This window comes from Mirounga leonina, unplaced genomic scaffold, assembly GCF_011800145.1.
Source record: "Mirounga leonina isolate KUSES-001 unplaced genomic scaffold, KU_Mleo_1.0 Mir_53, whole genome shotgun sequence".
NCBI lineage: Eukaryota > Metazoa > Chordata > Mammalia > Carnivora > Phocidae > Mirounga > Mirounga leonina.
In genome coordinates, this window is record NW_023270807.1 from 7,987,221 (window position 1) to 8,006,844 (window position 19,624).

At 48.1% G+C, this 19,624-nt stretch overlaps 2 protein-coding genes across 2 annotated transcripts; one reads left to right on the plus strand and one right to left on the minus strand.

Annotated features, from left to right (window-relative positions):
• The first annotated feature begins 4,778 nt into the window (after positions 1-4,778).
• On the plus strand, positions 4,779-18,004 carry APOBEC2 (apolipoprotein B mRNA editing enzyme catalytic subunit 2). Its single transcript, XM_034991388.1, has 3 exons — positions 4,779-5,079; positions 13,420-13,983; positions 17,584-18,004. Exons 1-2 carry the CDS (start codon positions 4,946-4,948, stop codon positions 13,961-13,963), a joined length of 678 nt encoding a protein of 225 aa, XP_034847279.1. The 5' UTR covers positions 4,779-4,945; the 3' UTR covers positions 13,964-13,983; positions 17,584-18,004.
• Positions 15,957-17,199, minus strand: LOC118001310 (guanine nucleotide-binding protein G(I)/G(S)/G(O) subunit gamma-10-like). The gene has a single exon (XM_034991393.1). It carries the CDS (start codon positions 16,880-16,882, stop codon positions 16,676-16,678), a length of 207 nt encoding a protein of 68 aa, XP_034847284.1. The 5' UTR covers positions 16,883-17,199; the 3' UTR covers positions 15,957-16,675.
• Positions 18,005-19,624: the final 1,620 nt, after the last annotated feature.

The window sequence follows — 19,624 nt, forward strand, 5'->3', positions numbered from 1 at the left end:
CCTGGCCCTTACTCCTCAGCCACCTCCAGAACATCCAAATGTTTTCTGAAATGACCCTGGGAAATGGGACCGGGAGAGGCAGGCTGCAGCTTCTCTTGGGCCTAATCCTGCTGCTTCCAGCCACTGCCATCCGGGAGAGAATGGGGCCGAGGCCTGCAGAGACGGATTGGGAGAAGCCCCTTTTTGGTTTCCATCCCCACTCACCAGCTGCTTTGTCTCTATACGCCCGTATCCTCTACACACACACAGCACACATACATATAGATCTGTGCACATGCACCCCTCACATACTGATTGCTTCCGGAGCCAAAGTCCCTGGAGAAGGCCTTCCTCCCCTCGACCCCTGCCCGCCCCCGCCCTCCGTCCTCGAGCCTGGCCGCGGGGGTCCTGGTAGCCGTAAGAGCTGAATGGGGAAGGGGCAATGGCTTGCAGCACACGGCTCTGCTCCATTAGCTGCGTGACCTTGGCCAAGTCACTTAAGCTCTCTGGTCTCCAGTTCCTCACCAATAAAATGAGGATAACAGTAGGACCTCCGCCAATATCCTCATGAGGAGTAAGTGGGCTAATTGACATGACCTGCTTAGACCAGTGTCAGGCCCCCAGCAAGGGCTGTGCTAGTCTCCACACTCCCTGTTCCTGAATCCCAGGCAGCGTAACACAGCTGGAAAAGCCTGGAACTTGGAGGCTGGCAGACCTGGATTCAAATTCCAGCACCCCCCAGACTCCTACCGTGACCTTGAACTGGATACCTTATTTCTCTGTCTCCTCCTCTGCAAGGGGAGCAAAGGGATAGAAACTTACCCTAGTGTTAACGGGGGGTTGGGGAATGCCTGCCCTAAAGAGTATAGCGGCAGCTGCAGGAAGGCAGAGCCAAGCTCCTGGCACCTGATCCCCAGATTAGCTGCTGCACTCTGGGGCCAGCAGGGGAAACTGGTAGGACTTGGAAAAGAGAACCAAGGACCAGCCAGGAACAGGCCCCCAGGAGGTGCCATAAATAGCCAGAGCTAGTTCAGAGGGCCTCCAGGGATAGGGGGTGGGCAAGGGCGGGGGCTGGAAAGGAGCAGTGGAAAAGGAAGTTGTCAGTTATCAGTCCAAGGGAGGGCCCAGGGTGCGCTCCCAAGTGTCAAAGGAAAAAGTATATGTGGGTGTGGTGGGAGCCAGGGGTCACCACTTCAGAAAGGACCAGCCTGGGTCCACCTCTGCACCACCTCCCACCATCACTCAGAGTCAGGAAATTTTCACGACACTGTTCATCTTCACTGTTCCTCTTCACCCCCACAAGAGCCAGCCTTGTCTCCTCTTCTCATTTCCATCCCTTTCACCATCCTGGACAATAACTCAGATGGAAGCACTGAGGCCCAGAGATGCTTAGTGATCTGGCCAAGATCACACAGTGAATCAAGGCTGAGATGGGGACATGAACATGGATTGATTTTTTCCCCTCCCAATCCTGGGTTATACAGGACAGCCAAAATATCTGTGCCATATTCCCAGTCCTCGGGGCGCCTGGGTGCTCAGTCAGTTGAGTGTCCTACTCTTGATTTCAGCCCAGGTCATGATCTCAGGGTTGTGGGATCCAGCCCCCCATCAGGCTCCACACTCAGCAGGGAGTCTGCTTCTCCCCCTCTTTTTCTCCCTCTGCCCCTTCCCCCAGCTTGCTCTCTCTCTCTCTAAAAACAAGTAAATCTTGGGGCACCTGGGCGGTTCAGTCGATTAAGCGTCTGCCTTCAGCTAGTGTCATGATTTCAGGGTCCTGAGATCGACCCCTGCATCAGGCTCCCTGCTCAGCAGGAAGCCCGCCTTTCCCTCTCCCTCTGCCACTCCCCCTGCTTGTGCTCTTTCACTCTCTCTCTCTCTCAAATAAATAAAATCTTTAAAAAAAAAAAAAAAAAGAACCTGTCCTCAAAGAGGAAATCTTTCCCACAGGAGGAAAGGATCCCTCCTCCTCGATTGCCTCCCCCCAGACCTTTGACTCATCCTTGGTTGTTCCAAGCCCCTCACTGTGGCTGTGACCCAGAAGTAGGAGAGGGACAAGCACGCCTATACCGCTTTAGACATGTATTCATCAGAGCTGGCTGGGTGCAGCCCTGGAGATAAGAATTATTCTCAGAGGGGCGCCTGGGTGGCTCAGTCGTTAAGCGTCTGCCTTCGGCTCAGGTCATGATCCCGGAGTCCTGGGATCGAGCCCCGCATCGGGCTCCCTGCTCGGCGGGAAGCCTGCTTCTCCCTCTCTCGCTCCCCCTGCTTGTGTTCCCTCTCTCGCTGTGTCTCTCTCTGTCAAATAAATAAAATCTTTAAAAAAAAAAAAAAAAAAGAATTATTCTCAGAGAACCTGGACTTAAATCCTTGTGTGATCTTGCACAAATCACTTCACGTTCCTGAGCCCCAGGTCCCTACTTGCAAACCAAGGCCCGTAATCCCCGCCCGCCCGCGTGAGACGTGTGAGGCCTGAATGCACTGATGCATGCCCAAGCGCCTGCTGAGGATGAAGACAGGGTGCTCCAGGCGAGGTGGTACCTCATGCATCTCTGTGTTCTCGCCATCTCCTACCGTGCCTGGCACGGCGATAAGTGTGGATCAAATAAAAAAAGGAGCATTGAAATGTTGTGTGTTTGTGGATGACAATGAATAATGTGTGTCCGCGATATATCAGCAATCACCGCCTTTTCTTTGTGGACGCAGGCACTACTCCTACCACCCCGTGCTTGACACCCCTGGAAAAAACACCTGAAAACAATCATCTCGGGATAAGTGCTTTCAGTAATAAGCCTATTAGGTAGGGTGACCACATAGTTTATGGTCAATACCAGAGCGCTCTGGGGAGTGAAAGGGGCACTGGTAGTAATTATGCCTGGATGACAGGTAGAAACTATGACCATCCAGGAAGACCTAAATGCTTGGCCTCTTACTCACAGGGTCCTGTGCTGCTCAGAATTCTCTGGGGAGAGAGCCCCAAATACTCCAGACTGACCTGACTCCTATTCTCTAGGCGGACTGTGGAAGGGTACCCTTCCTTTCTATCACCACCACCCAACCCCACTTGGGGCTGGGTTCCAACAGTTCTCAATGTTCTCAGGTTCCTCACTTTCAACCTCTGGGTGACCCTAACCCTAGCCTTCCACTGCCCTGAGAATGGTCTAGAGTGTTTGCACTGCCCCAAACATAAACACCTGTGGCTTCCACTAAGGATCCAAGATGTGAACTGCGAAAGTGATCCGTCCATCTTCCAATGCTATTTTAGCTCAGGGATTTTTCTAGGGGCTCCAGGTGTCTCTCATCACTTTCACAGGCTTATAACTGGTCCCTCTGCTTCTGCTCTTTCCCACCTTTGGTCTCTTCTCAACCAAGCAGCCTGGGTGATCCTGTAAAAATATAAGGCAGACCATGTGTTTCATCTGTTCAAAGACAATGGCTTCCCATCTCACTCAGAGAAAAAGTCAGGTCCTTGGCAAGTCCATAAGGTCCTACCTACCTAGCCCTTATTTTATCCTCTGGCCTTTCCTCCTAGGACTCTCCAGCCACACAGGTATCTGCTTGCTCCTCAAACACACAAGGAATACTCCTACCTCAGGGCCTTTGCACCTGTTCTTCCTTCCCTTGGACCACTTTCCCTTTACATAGCATATTTACCTCACAACCTTCAGATCTTTTCCCAGTTGTCTGCTTTTCAAAGTCCTTCCCTGGCCACTCTATAAAAATACTACCCCACCCCTGACACTTCTGTCCCCTTACCTGCCTTCTCTCCTTAGCACTTAGCACCAGCAAATAGACTAGATAGATAGATAGATAGATAGATAGATAGATAGACAGATCACTTATCTTGTTTATTGTCCAACCCCCTCAAGCTCTGGGAGGGCAAGGATTTTCATTTGTTTTGTTCTGTGCCATATTCCCAATACCTGAAACAGCACCTGGCATATAGTAGATGCTCAACAAATATTTGTTAAATGAATAAAAGACCAACTGAGAGGAAACATAGCATGGAGGTCAAATGTTTGGCCTCTGGAGTAAAAGGTCCTGGGTTCGAATCCTGACTTTGCCATTTGTGGGCTGTACGGCCCTAGGCGAGGCCCTTATCCAGGCTTTCTTTGAGTCCCAGTTCCCCCATATGAAACATGGGTTGATACAGATTGCCTCCCGGGGCTGTTGAGAGCATTAAGTTTGATTTCACACGTAAACCACGACCCTCACTGCCTGTTCTCTCTCAAAACCTCTGAGCTTGTAGATGGCAGTATTATTACTACTGGAGGCTCAGGAACTAACCCAGCATTATGGGGCCATAACAGGCAAATTCGCACCTGTTCCCTTTAAGTAACGACTCACAGTTCTTATCCAACCCCGTCTCAGGACCCTCCTTGACTGAACCCACATCTCCCCAGCCGAATGGGTGGCGGGGGTTTCTCTGCAAGCACCCCATTCAACACAAGCCTCATCCTGCTTGCACCTCTGAGAGCATCTCTCCTAAATCTCAGGATGCCCACCCTCTATCCCTTTCTCCATACCCCCAGTGGAGCTGGACAGGTTGCACGGAAAAACAGAGGGAAGGATATAAGGTGGAGGGCGAGAGTACGAATGTATGTGTGAGCCAGTGGGGAAAGGGAGAGCAGGCCTTGGCATGCCCACCTGCCAGCATCCTGTCTTTGCCTACTGATAAATAGGGGATACTAGTGGCCAGATTTTCCACTCCCCCCATCCCGGCACCCGCTGTCACTCAATTAAAAAAAGATACAGGGCGAGGGCCTGGGGGAGGGGCGGAGGGCTCTGGTTATAAAGCCTGTGTGGCCCGGAGGTGAGAACACTAAGCCTGGCTTGCCCGGGGCCTCTTCCCGTCGTCCCCAGGCAGATTTAGCTGCTGACAGCTGCTTGGGACTCTGCCGCCAGGCCCAGGCCCCAGGCGCTCGCTGCCTCTCCTCTTTCTCAGTGACTGCGGAGCCACCACCCCTCCATGGCCCAGAAAGAAGAGGCCGCTGCCGCTGCTGCGGCGCCCGCTTCCCAGAATGGTGAGGATCTGGAAAACCTGGATGACCCTGAGAAGCTGAAGGAGCTGATTGAACTGCCTCCCTTTGAGATTGTCACAGGGTGAGACCTGGGTGTGGGCTGGGGGCCTCCTCCCTAGACGAGCGTGGGCTGCAGGCGGGCTGGGGGAATTCAGGATGGTCATAGTACAGGTCAAGGGCACGGTCCTGCCGCCATGAGCCTACCGTGTATGGTAGGGGCTGCCGCGGATACAGCTGCAAATCTCTCTTGGCCTCTCGGGCAACACCTACCGCACCCCCTAACCAGGGGGAGGTAGGAGCAGCTCCTCGGAGGCAAGGCCCCAGAGAATGAAACCACCGCTCAGGCCTCCTGGTAGTGGGCTGTCATCTGCCTCTCCGGGTACAGGCTGTCTAGTCCCAGGGAGTTGGGTAAGGACAGCGGATGACATAGACACATTTAAATATGGCCCCAGTCAAAGTACCTCCTCCCTCGACTTCTCTCCCTGCTGCTGAGAGGGCCTCTCCTCTCTCTGCATGGCTCTCACTCTTTCTCTACAGCTTCTCTCTGGAGTGGAAGATCCTAAGACAGGGAAAACAGATCTGCCCTTTCCCAAGGCTGAGTGAGAAGCATTTTTTTTCTTATTGAATTGAGTCTGCCCAGGGGTTCTCCACATCCACCCCCAGCCAACAATAGTTACAGAGCAGGTAACAGTCCAGGGCCAGGAGCTTCTGGGCAGAAGAGGTATTCTGCCCTCAGCCACAGCCCCAAGGAGGAACAAGGACCCTGAGTGAAGGGTCTCCAGGCCCCAAAGAGAGGCCTACATACAGGGTTCCTCTGTCTTGCCCAGATTATGCCATCTCCAGGAATAAAACCAAGTTGTCCTTCTTCCTCTTCCCTCTCTGTTCCTTTTGCAAAGGACCCAGCGAAGTTCGTAGGCCAAGAATAAGAAGGGGATACATAGGGCCACATTGCCTCCCTCAGCCCCAAGGCTTCCTTGATGGGCGTCTCCAGCAATGCCCACAGGCAGAGTAAGGTCCACACTAGGAGAAATTTCAGGAAGAATGGAGGCATGATGTTCTCAGGGGGCAGAGGAGCCCTGAGTGGCCCTCCGGACTTGCCGTTTGAAGCTTGGCAAGTGATTTTCCAGCCCTGGTCTCAGTTTTGTCATCTGTAACATGAGGAAGTTACACTAAGTTGATCCCTAAGGTCCCTTCCAGCTCAGACATCTTTTTGATTTCTAAGAGAACCTGAGGGAAATATGCAACCTAGTTCCTGAGGGAAGAATTCAGGCAAGAGCCTGGACCTTGCGTTCACCCATGCCCAACCAATGAATGTCAACCTTGTCGTAGTATTAAAGAAGTAAGAGGAGCACAGATTAATATGGACCTAGGGAGAGCCGAGGGCTACCAGGCCAGGAAAGTCCACAGTTCCAGTGGCTCTCTGTGGAAGGAGATCCTTTTCCTCACCCTAAGCCTGCTGGTCCATGCTGCCCTTGGTCACACACAGGCACATGCACACCCACCCTGCGCAGGGTTGTGATCTCCCCAGCACAGGGGCAGGATAGATCTGGAACAGAATTAGACTATGTTCAACTGAACATGGGGGTTGGTCCTAATGGTCAAATCCTCCGATGCAACTTATGTTCGTCCAGGGCTTTATAATCACCGCATACTTGCACGTGCGTGAGCCCATTCAACCCTCAGCACCATGCTGGGAGAGGGGGGTTACATTATTGCCACTCTACAGAGGGGAAACTGCGTCAGGGAGATTGAGTTTAAGACCATAGAACCAGGTCTTCTGACTCCAGCCAAGTGTTCTTTCCACGGGTCTCTTACTCATTCTGGGTCCCAGATTCCCCAATCAGGGTTCCAGCTATCTCCATCTGTGAGGTAGTGGGGCTCAGAGGCTTCTCTGACCCAAGGCTCAGAAAAAGAGGAGCAGCAGGGCAGTTTTCTGGGTGCTCTGAGAGTAGTTCAGGAGGGAGGTGGAGCCCTGAGTGTTTCCTTGCCACAAGTAACAGCTGTGGAGATCTGTCTCCTGGGCCCCTCAGGGTAAACAGATGGCTTAAAATAGCCCAGAGGTGCGGCTGTGTCTGTGCAGGGACAGGATGAGGGAACAGCTTTCCCCTCCTTTCCTCTCCAGATGCCCTGGCATCATGGGGGTCAGCAAAGCAGCTCCTCTCCTAGCCTAGACTCCCAGAGGGGATGGGTCTGTCTCTCCTGCTCCTTGGTTTTGGGCTGCAAACTAGCAGAAGAGCCAGCAGCTTTTTGGGAAATAGTCAGAGGTGAGGAGGGCATACCAGGTAGGAAGAAGGAGATATGCCCCACTTGTGATTCTGGCTTGAATAGGGCACTCGGGATAGAAAGCAGACCAAAAACATTAACAAAATTACAAGGTAGAAGGTGCTAGAAAAAGGTCTAAAACTGCAGCGGTGAGTTGCCAAAGCCAACTCACGATGACTGAGAATCAATTGTGTGCATCTCTTCCCAACTCTGCGTTCAGTGATGTCATGTTGGTTTTTTGAAATCTCCATAGTAGGAGTGTTTACAGAGATCAGCAAACTTTAGAAATCAGGATTTTCTTTCCTTCCTTCCTTCCTTCCTTCCTTCCTTCCTTCCTTCCTTCCTTCCTTCCTTCCTTCCTTCTTTCCCCCTCCCTCCCTCCCTCCCTCCCCCCCTTCCTCCCTCCCTCCTTTCCTCCCTCCCTTCCTGTCACAGAGCTGGGTGATAAACCAGCACACCAAGGACAGAGAGAGAACCCTCTAAACACTAGAAGAAAAGTAGAGAGGGCTCAGATTTGGTTGTGCTTAAGATTCAGCTCTGAGGGGTAAGATTTGAGGTCCAGAGAAGGCACCACCCAACAGCATCAGGCTTAATTTCTTGAGTGTTGACCGTTGTCCAAATTCTGAGAGGTTGGATTACTCGACCTATCCTCCAGATGAGGAAACCAAGCCTCAGAGGGATTAGTAATTTGCCCAAAGCTAATGGATGGAGTAGGGCGTAAACCCCGGGACTGTCTGACTCCAAATCACCACACTGCATCTAGAAGAAAAAGCCATAAATGCGAGGCTTTTTATATTCGACAAATATTTACTAAATAGGAATCATTTATTTGCTGCCTGTTTTCCCCACTAGTATTTAACTTCCATGAGGACAGGGACTTTGCCTTTTAACTGCTTTATCCCTCGCACCAAGAATAGTGCCTAGCTCCTAATAGATACTTGCTAAATAAATAAATGAACTAATGAATGAACACCTATTTTATGGTAGCCTCGCTGCTAGGCATTAGGATAAGGAACTAATTGTGGGGAGGGCTTCTGGGAGGAGAGAAGTTCAGGATCTATGAAGAGCCAGCCGCCCTCAGCATAGAAGAGAATTCCACAGGTCCATGCCTGCCTCTCAGCTCGGCGTGCTTTAGGGAAGCTCTGGGGCACCAGAATTCGTTGTCTCCTCATCTTTCCATCCCAGTGATGAGCGACTATGTCTCTGCCTAGCAGGACCCCTGGCTGTGTGTTCGTCTTTGTTTGTCTCTAGTTGTGTTGCGTACGATTTTGCATCACGCTGAACCTGCTAGCAAAGGGATTGGTATGGAAGAGAGATAAATGGCACAGGCTGTGACTGTCCTTTCAACTGCTTCTGTAGCTACCAGTGGTTTCCTCTGGTCACATGGGAAATGCGGAGAGGATATGCAGGATTCAGAGGAGAAGGGACAGCAAGGAGTGGGGGACCTTCAACTCGGCTATTAATGCCACAAGCCCCTCACGCCTCATCCTGGGCTCCAGAGCATGCTGGGGAGGCTTGTTCCAGAAAGAGGAGAAGACAGCCACTGACTCTGGCCACCATGGCCTCCACTGAGTGTGAAGACAGTGCCTCCCAGGAGAAAGGCAGTGGCTCAGGGCTTCCCTAGGGCCGAATCCCATCCAGAATTACAACCCAGGAGCCAGCAGCCTGGCAAACCCCATCTGGGCTCTAGAAAGTCAGGCTGTTAGAACTCTCTGCTTCTATCCTCCTTCTGCCTGGGCGCACTCCTCAGCATCCACTTTGCAAGTGGTCTGGAAAAAGGAGAAGGAGACCGAAAGCATCAGATCTGCCTCTTTCTAGCAGATTTTGAGAGATCTGGTGAGGAAAGCTGAAACAAGTAAACACTCAGTGACCTGTGAGGAGATTTTTCCATCCCATGGATCATTTTGGAGCAAATGTTTCATCTCAGACCAGCTTCTACTGCTTTCCAGGTTGCTCTCTTTCACCGTATAGATTTATGTTTAGGGAGCGCAAATATTCTTTCAATGTGAACGTGAGAAAAATATATATCTTACATTTATTCACATCCCTTCTCCCTCAATCAAGTTGACCATGTTCTAAACAGTCTTTCCTAGAAATTAGGATTCTTGGTTTCCTGCCTAGAGAACTGCAAGGCCCAGGAGGCTGGGTCTCAACAGATGAAGTGTGAGTGACCTATCTGCAGAAAGTATGAGGAAGGGATGCTTGAAGAAGCAGGGGAGGGGGAGGAATAGCCCTGTTGGTTTTGGTGCCTGAAGCAGTGACTGAGCCCAGGTGAAGAAATCTGCTACCAGTGTGTTTCTCTTGACCATCACTCCAACACACGGGCACATGCACGCCCCATTTCAGCAGGTTAAGGAGGGCACGTACTGCATGGAGCACTGGGTGTTATACGAAAACAATGAATCGTGGATCACTACATCAAAAACTAATGATGTATAGTATGGTGACTAACATAACATAATAAAATAAAATTTAAAAAAAAAAGAAAGAAAAAAGAAAACACCCACTGGGGGGGCGAGAGTAAGGCTATAAGTCACTATGGTACTCAGGCATCGTGCTACTAGCGAAAAAAAAATGTTTGTGATTATCTGAGAAATTAGTGTCACTGTTTCCTTTCTTCCACTAGCAGGTATAACAGTGTTGACTTATTTTGTGATTCTATAAAATCACCCGAGATGGCCATGTTGTCCAGCTCCCTGGAGAGATTTCAGACCTTTTCCACCTCTGTTCTCCTGGTTCCTCTCCAGGGCCTGGCTGTTTCAGCTTGTGGCAGGCCTGTGGGAGGCCCAAAGAACTTCATTTGACCTTTATGCTCCTTCTGGAAAACCAAGAAGCCCATTGAGAAGCCAAGCAAGCCTAGTTTTTGAGCAAGCCCAAAGGAAAGACTGCGAGCCAAACGCTCCCTGACTTTCCTTTGCCCCTTGAAAGTATTTGCCTTCCTTAGGCACCTAGTCCAGAAGGCTCTCCTGAGGCACGGAGCAGACTATGGGGCTGCCAGCCAGAGGGGTGGGAAACTGGTATTTATAGAGAGGTGAACTTTCTTCCTCTCCCTTGGGTTTCAGGTTTCTCTGGGTCCTCTCCTCTTGCAAAGGGAAGAGGAGGAGGGGAAAACATCAGAGTTAAACAGAGGCTGGGACAAGTAACACCCTCAGATCAGCGAGCCAATTTACAATTGCATGCTGGGCCAAATTCACACTCTTGGCTGGGCTGTATTTGGCAAAGTTGGAGCAATGCTTTTGGGGGCTCCAGAAGGAAACCCGGGGGGCCACACAGGCAGCTTTGGGGAAGCCCCCAATCAACCACACAGTCATGAATACTTCCAAGGGTTTCGCCTGAGAATCCGTCATACAGGTGGCTCTGGACTAGGCTTGGGGGCGGGGGGCGGGGGGGTGTCTGGCGAAAGGCCTTGAAAAGCATAAAGTGTTTGGGCAAGAAAGGTAAGCTCTGTGCTTCTCAGGAGAAAAAAAGCCATTCCAGGAAGTGAAGGGACCATTTAGCAACTGGTAAAATCCAGGAGTGGTCTTGTAGGGTGAGTTTAATTGGGGAGAGCTCAGTGTAAGTGAACTCCCAACAGGGATTGAAATAGGAGAGGGGAATCATCAGGCCATCCATTCTTCCAAAATGTTAAGTAAATAATAAACACATCCAACTAGGGACAGAGGGGTTTAGAGAGCTAAGTATAGTATCTGAAGGAATCCTGGGGCCAGGTCCTCAAACACATCCATCTCCACAGTGGAAACTTAACTTGACAGCTAGAGATATGGAAACTTGGGTGGAGACAATTTTATGATGGGGGCAGGGAGAACTGCAGGGAAACAGCTCGTGTTTACTCAGCTCTTTGGCACCTGCGGCTTATCCCTAAGAAGCCAAGGCTCTGGGACATCTGGGAGTTCCCTGTAGTCCTGGGAGTTAGAAAGGGAAGGCATGTAGAGAAGTAACAGTGGAGTTAATGGTTGCCACAGGGTATCTTCTGGGGCAACCTCAGAGATTACCTTTTTTAAAATTTTTTGTTTATTTTTAGAGAGGGCACATGAGGGGGGAGGGGCAGCGGGAGAGAGAGAGAATCTCAAGCAGGCTCCCCGCTGAGCATGGAGCCCATCAGAACCACCCAGAGGATTCTACAAATGTCTGCCTGGGCCCCACACCAACCCAATGAAATCAGAACGTCTGGAGGGAACCCGACGTGGGGCTTGATCCCACGACCTCAAGATCATGACCTGAGCAGAAACCAAGAGTCGGACACTTAACTGACAGAACCACCCAGGCGCGGCCCCAGAGATTCCATTTTTTAAAAAAGAAAACATTCAGGGATGCCTGGGTGGCTCAGTTAGTTAGGCGTCTGCCTTCGGCTCAGGTCATGATCCCAGGGTCCTGGAATCAAGCCCCGCATCGGGCTCCCTGCTCCTCAGGGAGCCTGCTTCTCCTTCTCCCTCTGCCTGCTGCTCCCCCTGCTTGTGCTCTCTCTCTCTCTGACAAGGAAATAAGTAAAATCTTTAAAAAGAAAGAAAGAAAGAAAGAAAGAAAGAAAGAAAGAAAGAAAGAAAGAAAGAAAGAAAGAAAGAAAGAAAAGAAAGAAAGAAAGAAAGAAAGGAAAGAAAGAAAGAAAGAAAGAAAGAAAGAAAGAAAGAAAGAAAGGAAAGAAAGAAAGAAAGAAAGAAAGAAAGAAAGAAAGAAAGAAAGGAAAGAAAGAAAGAAAGAAAGAAAGAAAGAAAGAAAGAAAGAAAGAAAGAAAGAAAGAAAGAAAAGAAAGAAAGAAAGAAAGAAAACATTCAGCATCCCCAAGCCGGTACTCAATCCCCTCCTCTCCTGTGACATTTTCAGTCTGTCCTGGGAAAGCCTCCTCGTTCTCCTTGGCCTCCTAACCTGCATAAGGCTTCCCTATTTTAGAAAGAGACGCAGACACACATAAAGATAAAAACAATCAACTCTGTTGCCCTCTCTATCCCCTTTTGAAACCTTGCTCTCTCCTCCTTCTTACTACTGAACTTCCTCCCAAACCTGGCCTTCTTCTGCTGGTTTCATTTCCTAATCATCCATCCCACCCTCGAAGCCACTGGACATAGTCATCACCAAATCTGGCCTCCTAAGATACCAAACAGGCTTGCTTCAGTTCACGCTTTTCCCCAGCCGCGCTCTACCTGCTTAAAGCCACCATGTCCCATCTCCCGTGGATGTCACTTTTATTACAACTTTCTTTAGTCAGGGGCCTGTAACAATTCTCTGTTGCCTTCTGAATCAAGGCTAAACGTTCGAGAACCTTTGTCCCACGTCCTCCATGCTCCCTACGCATTTTAAAATTAGCGGTTTTCGAAAGCTCTTAGCTAGAGTCGAGCTGCTAGATTAGAACCATCTGGGTGGCAGAGGCCAAGTCTTTTATGATTTTGAAACGACTCAATACTACTACACAAGCTATATCATATCAAGGTACTCTCGGGTAGTCTGACCTCAAAGATAAAAAACTCTTGGACGTTCATCCTGTGACAACTCTTTCAGCTGCGGGAAAAGCCAGGCTTGAGAAGCAGTCACTGGGAGAGCGCGGCACTGAGTGGTGGGCCACGCCATGCCTGAGATACACTAGCGGTCAGCGGCAGGGAAGACAAACGGAAGCAGGAAATGTTCTGCTGAATCTTCGTCTTGCTCTATCAGGAGAAATTTTATTTGCTTGCTACTTTGTGAGATTACTACTGGAGCACTGCTTTTCCAAACTGGCCACCTATTAGAATCATCTGGCAAGTTTTTTTAAAAATGCTGGTGCCTGGGCCCTCTCCAGCCGATCTGATTTCATTGATTTGGGGTGGGGTGCGTAGAGTCCTCTGGGTGGTTCTGACGTGTGGCCAGGTGAAGCAGTGACTGATTCAGAAATGTAGGCGTGTTCTGTGGGTTGGAGGGATGGTGGAGAGTTTGGAGACCCTCCCTACTGGGGTGACCGGAAGGCGCCACCTCCAGATTCTCTCCTCTCCTCCAGATAAACCATTCTGGATTCCGTCCTGCCTTTTTTTTGTCCCTGATGTTAGCCTAGGCAAGGCCTGCTCTGATAGGAGGAGCCAACGTGTCCCCGAGGCACCGAGTTTGGAGAGCCGCCTGCTCCGGGCTGCTCCGAGGAACAGGAGCGCTCATCCCCCACTCTTCCCCCCTGTCGCCCTGCCCCCTTGGCCCACAGGGAGCGGCTGCCCGTCAACTTCTTTAAGTTCCAGTTCCGGAATGTGGAGTACAGCTCCGGGCGGAACAAGACCTTCCTGTGCTACGTGGTTGAAGCTCGGGGCAAGGGAGGCCAGGTGCAGGCCACCCGGGGCTACCTGGAGGACGAGCACGCCGCCGCCCACGCCGAGGAGGCCTTCTTCAACACCATCCTGCCCGCCTTCGACCCGGCCCTGCGCTACGACGTCACCTGGTACGTGTCGTCCAGCCCCTGCGCGGCCTGCGCCGACCGCATCGGCCGGACCCTCGGCAAGACCAAGAACCTGCGCCTGCTCATCCTGGTGGGGCGCCTCTTCATGTGGGAGGAGCCCGACGTGCAGGCCGCCCTGAGGAAGCTGAAGGAGGCCGGCTGCCGGCTGCGCATCATGAAGCCCCAGGACTTCGAGTACGTCTGGCAGAATTTTGTGGAGCAAGAGGAGGGCCAATCCAAGGCCTTTGAGCCCTGGGAGGACATTCAGGAGAACTTCCTGTACTACGAGGAGAAGTTGGCGGACATCCTGAAGTAGGCCACGGGGCCCAGCCTCACGTGAGTCATGGCGCCATGCTGTGTCCCTAGCCCTTCCCTTGAGTAGAAGGCTGGAGGGCCGGTGGAATGGGTGGTGTGTTTGGTTTACCCCCCTCCCCGCCCCGACGAATTGCGTTTCTTTTGGTTGGCTGTAAGAACATTTTAGGAGATCCCATTTCCTTTTCTCTTTCCCCTCAGTTCCTCTCCCTAAACCCTTCTCGCTTCTACCCTTTTATATCAAACGAACTTTTCCCGTACCTTGGAATACTCGAGGTTGACAGGAATCCGAAGTCTCTGGTGAGACAGAATGACTTGCCCTGGTCACATCTGGATGGGGCGAGGACCTGTGACTGAACAGCAGAGAGGAGACCTCACTCCCCTAAGCATGCCCCCATGGACAGGAGTCCAGACTTACTAACTCTGGACACCTTCCGGACATCCTCCTCCCACCCCCACCCCCATTTGCAGTCTTAACTCTTCCAGTGCCCTGTAATGGAGGTTTTTCGTTCCTTTAAGGACAATTTTATTTATTTTTTTCATTTTTGGTACTTTTGAAAGTCCCCAGATGGATTTGTATTCAACTTCTTTATTTATTGCCGGAGACGCTTTCATGTTTTCAAACAAATGGTTCCGCTTTGAAGGAGACCAGTAATTTGTGTGAATGTATAATGCAAGAACATTTTTCTTACTTTGAGAAGACCTCAGAACAGATAGAACAATGCTGAATTCAGGAATGGGGATATCACAGCAACATGTTCTTTTATGCAGGAATGTTGAAAGGGTTAAAAAGATGTTTGTATATTAGACAGCAGCTCAGAAGTAGCCTCCTACAGATACCAAGATGTGGAGAACTGGAAGTAAAGATTAGCTATTTAAGCAAATAATTAGGACACAATTAAGGCCAATTTGGCTTCTTGCTGAGGGTAAATTAGACTCTCAGAGAAACAGGCCGATTACCCTCAGGAAAGAGGGTAAAAGATCCTTCACTAACTTTTTTTGAGTTTGGTCTGATCTAGCTTGTTCCCGCAGAAATGCTACAAACAAGTGCCCTCACAAGGCCTGACTGATCAAAATCCTCCAGAAATGGAGAAGGGGTCTTTACCACCCTCTTCTCCAACTTCAATTCTGGAACAATTCACATATTAATAAAACATAAAGCAGCATGCTTCCATGAAGCTATTCAGTTTATTTCTGGTGTCTCTCACTCAATATTCTAAAGAGAAGAGGTTGGCTTCATTGACACGTTTCGGGAAATATCAATGTTCTGGAGCTTGATGTTGGAAGGTGTCTGCTACTAGGCATGCACACAGGGTGCCTGATAATTCTTCAGCTGAGCTTTCGCCAATCCAAGAAGACACAATTTTCAGCCATTTCTTACAAAAAGCAGTGCCTATTCATTGAATTCGGTGGGAAGACGGTCAGGTCAGGTAATGCCATGTTGTACTCTGCTCACATAAAATAAGACACCACTCTGGTGGTGAGGAGTGGTAAAAACAGATTTTTAAGGGTGACCTCTGAAAATACAAAATTAACTTTTAAATTCCTTGAAGATTTTATTACTGTAGGTGTTATCACCATCATTATAAACCCTACATAGACTCTCTAGAATGATGACTGGTAGCTTAATCTTAACTATAGTATAGTTTCTTCTTAAACACCTTTCAGAGCCACGGGCCACTCCTTCCAGCTGCCTAGCCAGCAAGTCCTCAGAGATGTGTTTGTATGTGTGTACTGTTGTTTTTCCATTAAGTCGAATAATTAGATAGCTAAATCTGCTATAAAAATTAAGCACTTCAAGGAGGATTAAAAGGAGCTTTTAATTTTAGATAATTGAGGGTTGTATTTTATGCTAATCTTTTTTTTTTTTTTACACTTGTGACATTAAGAATTTATTTAGGTCGTAGTAGTTTCACATTATTTTGTTTTTAATCATTTGCAGTGTTCTGAGTAACACATTGAAACATTTTCTAAAGACATGAGATAAAATGGTGTGTTTTTTTGTTTTTTAAGTACAACCACAACTATAAAGTAGAGGAACTTAAGAAGACAAAGACCAAATCTGCTTCATACACAGATGGGGCAATCTAATACACAACACAACATGAATCTTTCCAAACAAGTTTGCTAAGAAACAGCTCCCATATTTAGTGTTAAAAATAAAGCAATCTTCTCTTCTCATTTAGAAAAATCAAGACATCATTTGATTAATAAAGCCTATTCTTCCCCCAGTTTTACACTTGCTTGTCTTCATTTAGAAACTGTAAATTCAGGAGAAAAGAACAGTTTTGTTATGGTATAAAAATCTTAGGAACAAATTACAAATATTCAATTTTTTAACAAACAAAAATGTTTGCCTTCCCAAAATGTAAACATCCAGTAAATAAAACAAACATAATATTCCAGGTATAGAAACACCAATAATTTGCTTATGAAAGAGGTGTATTTGGTGGTAACATTTTTGTTTAATATAAAAGCACTTTACCAAAAGAGTCTGACCATTATTATCTAGTCTTCCCCCTCACCCAGTTTCCTTATCGGAGTAGAAACTCATCAATTTCTATAGAATTTTGGCTATAGGACCAGGCCAAGGAAAAGTCTGAAATATCTAAGTCATTTGTCTGGAGAAAAGTGTTTTCTTGAGACTTGGAGGCAGTTAGTTATTCATCACTTTGCGCTTAAAAGCATTCCTCAGTGAACTTCTTCCTTACAGCCTTTAGAATAAAGCACAGGATCTGGGCTCCCGGAAGGGGTTGCTTCCAGCTGGAACACCTACCAGCAAGGCATCCTTGCAGGCATTCTGCATGCAGTACTGTTGAAGCTCTGCAGCTGCCTGCGAGACCTTGATCCTCTCCTCGCCGGCCTCCAGCTTGAGCGGCTCCACCAGACGCTGCAGGGCGTTCATGCTGGCCCCGGAAGACATGGCGGCGGCGCTGGGCTCCGAAGGCGGGGGAGCTGGGCTGGGGGAGCCGCGAGGCCACGAGCGCGAGCGCCGCCCCGGGGCGGGGAAACTATTTTATGCTAATCTAAACGGAAGTAAAACAGATTAATCAGTTTGAGGGAAAAGCCCACTTCCAAGTCAAATTATTTTTAAATTAAGTATTATTGGACATGTTCCACACTATAAGCCTCCTTCCATTAGTGTACATAACCGTATTATCTGGACCCATTAACATGCTTCCCTGTACTCTGAGTTATTCATGTTCCTGAAGGGAAAGGTTAAAATGTACCAAGTTAAAAAAAAAAAAAATTGGCATGAAATCAAGTTGTAATCTAAAAGCCCAAAAGAACAACTCTGCTTAATTAAAATATTAAGAAATGGGCATTTGTTAAAGAAAATTTGCCTTATATTTCTTATTCCCTTCTTTTAAAAAAAAAAAATGACAGAATAGAATTTAACCATATATTTAACTCAAGGAGGTATCTTCTGGGGTTTTCCCTGTGTGAACCACACCAAAACATGAACACAACACACCTAACGCTGGGTAAAGTGGAAATCACAGGAGACTATGGGGGAGAAATTCACACTTGCTCAGAGGGCACACAGAAACCCTAGCTCAAAAGAAAACTCATTGTTTGGGGCCAGCGAGCTCTCGGTAACATGCTTTCTGTTTTCTCACTAAGGTCTGCTTGCTGCCACCAGGAGACAGCAGTGACATGTATGGCCATCTTGGACATGCCTGACTTCCTAATACCACTTGAGATGGACAACATTGGACACCAAGCAATCCTAGTGCACAGGTCCTCCAAGGACTCTAAATATACCACTCATGCTGTAAATCATTTAAGCCACGGCTCTCCCTAAGGCTGCTCTTGGGAAAGAGGAAAGTGAGTTACAAAGAAAGAAATGGCAACTACATATGGGCACCAGGCATCTGGGGGGCAGAAGGGCCTAATTATTCCCCCAATGGGCTGCTTGAGGCAAAGAACCTCAGACCCAAGGTCTGTGCAGATCTTTGAAATATGTCCAGAAATGCATTTTACATGAAGTTGGATTTTTTTTTAAGAAAAATAGCAACATTAATAAAAGAAGTGGTGTGGTTTTTCTGTGAGCAGGTTTTTTAAGGAGCTTGGGCATTTAGAAGTTACTATGAACAGTGAACAAGTCCTAGGAATAGGGATGTTCCCAGGCTATGAGCCAAGCCATGACATGAGAAAGTGGGAGGGAGGCTTAACCCAGGGCTTGTCTAGGCAACACAGGATACTAACTCTCCCAAGCCGACTTCCCACCCCAGTCTTGACCTTTATCAAATATTTTTTGAGATTACTTGTAAACGAGTGCCTTTTCTCTTCTCTGAAGACAAGGAATATGGCAGAGGGTGAAACGAAGGTCAGGGGAAATCTGTTATAAGATATCCATGTTCCCATTGCTACTTAATAAGCAATTAGCCACTTGATTAAGGAGAGGATAAGTAGGATTTCAACATTGAGACACACACCCTGTAAGATTAGTTGATGTGTGGTATTTGATGGTGACAGCAGGATGGTATCAAGTCTTTCTTCCAAGGCTTGAGTCCTATGTAGAAGCAAAACTTCATGTACGAATTTCTGGGTGTTTGCCAAACTCTAACTAGGTTTCCAAGAATAATGTGCTCATTCTATCAGGCCATGCCTCCTCTTCCCAAGCTTCAAGTGTGGTAAGTCATCAGAATTTGACCCTAAGACTATCTGCAAATGACAAAGCACTTTATCATATCCCCACTGAGTCACAGAAGTCCACTTACTGCCAGTCCTCCCCGAGACTAGACTTTGTTCAAAGAATCAAGGCTCATACTCCACGAAAAAAATTAACCTTAATCCCTTTAAATCCTACAAAAACCAATGTTTTGAGCCAAGAGCAAAGATTTATTTGCATAGTTAAGCAAAATACTTTGATTCTAAGTTTCCTTACCATCCCACTCTCATTTTCTGTATTGTGTATTCATTCTCTTTTCCCCTTCAGTTTTACTGTATGTGGAAAAAAGCAAAGCTTCAAAAGCCTCAGTCTGAGTTCAACAATGAACTTGGCCCTGCACTACTCCTACCCCAACGACATGAACTTGTCTGTTCCAGAGATACAAAAGAAGTGAAATACTTTTTGAAACTGCTGCCTCCTATCACACTACAGTGTGATAAGAACACAAGTCTAAAGTACAAAGATTATATTTAACTGGTGTTTTCCTAGTGTTTCAACAAGCCCCCTCTGAAACCCAGTTCTTTTTACACTTGGGAAAGCAACAAGTCCTACAACAGACCCAGAATTCACTCTAGCAAGAAAATCAATAGTTCAGGCTAGTTTAACTTTTTATTTTTTTAAGTAGGCTCCACCTCTCATGTGGGGCTTGAACTCACGATCCCAACCTTAAGAGTCACATGCTCTATTGACTGAGCTAGCCAGGTGTAATCTCCTGATCACACAGGAGAACGTGGACACATCACAGCACACATCTGTTCACAGATGAAAACAGCTTACCACAGTAATGGTAAAAAAGAATTCCACTAGTTTTCCCAGTACCTTTGATACCGAATCCAGGAACCTATTCTCTCACTGTAAACACTGGAGTGGATCAAGTGCTGCTCTCTTAGCTAAAGAAGAAAAAGGGACTAATATGTACTGTTTTCCATCCCAGCTGGCTGCATGATCACAATCCTCTCTGCAGCTTAATGACACAAAGAAACGTAGCCA

Coding starts and splice junctions, on each gene's coding strand:
- APOBEC2 (XM_034991388.1), top strand. CDS start 4,946: ATGGCCCAGAAAGAAGAGGCCGCTGCCGCTGCTGCGGCGCCCGCTTCC. Junction 5,080..13,419: donor CCCTTTGAGATTGTCACAGG/GTGAGACCTGGG, acceptor CTTGGCCCACAG/GGAGCGGCTGCCCGTCAACT.
- LOC118001310 (XM_034991393.1), bottom strand. CDS start 16,882: ATGTCTTCCGGGGCCAGCATGAACGCCCTGCAGCGTCTGGTGGAGCCG.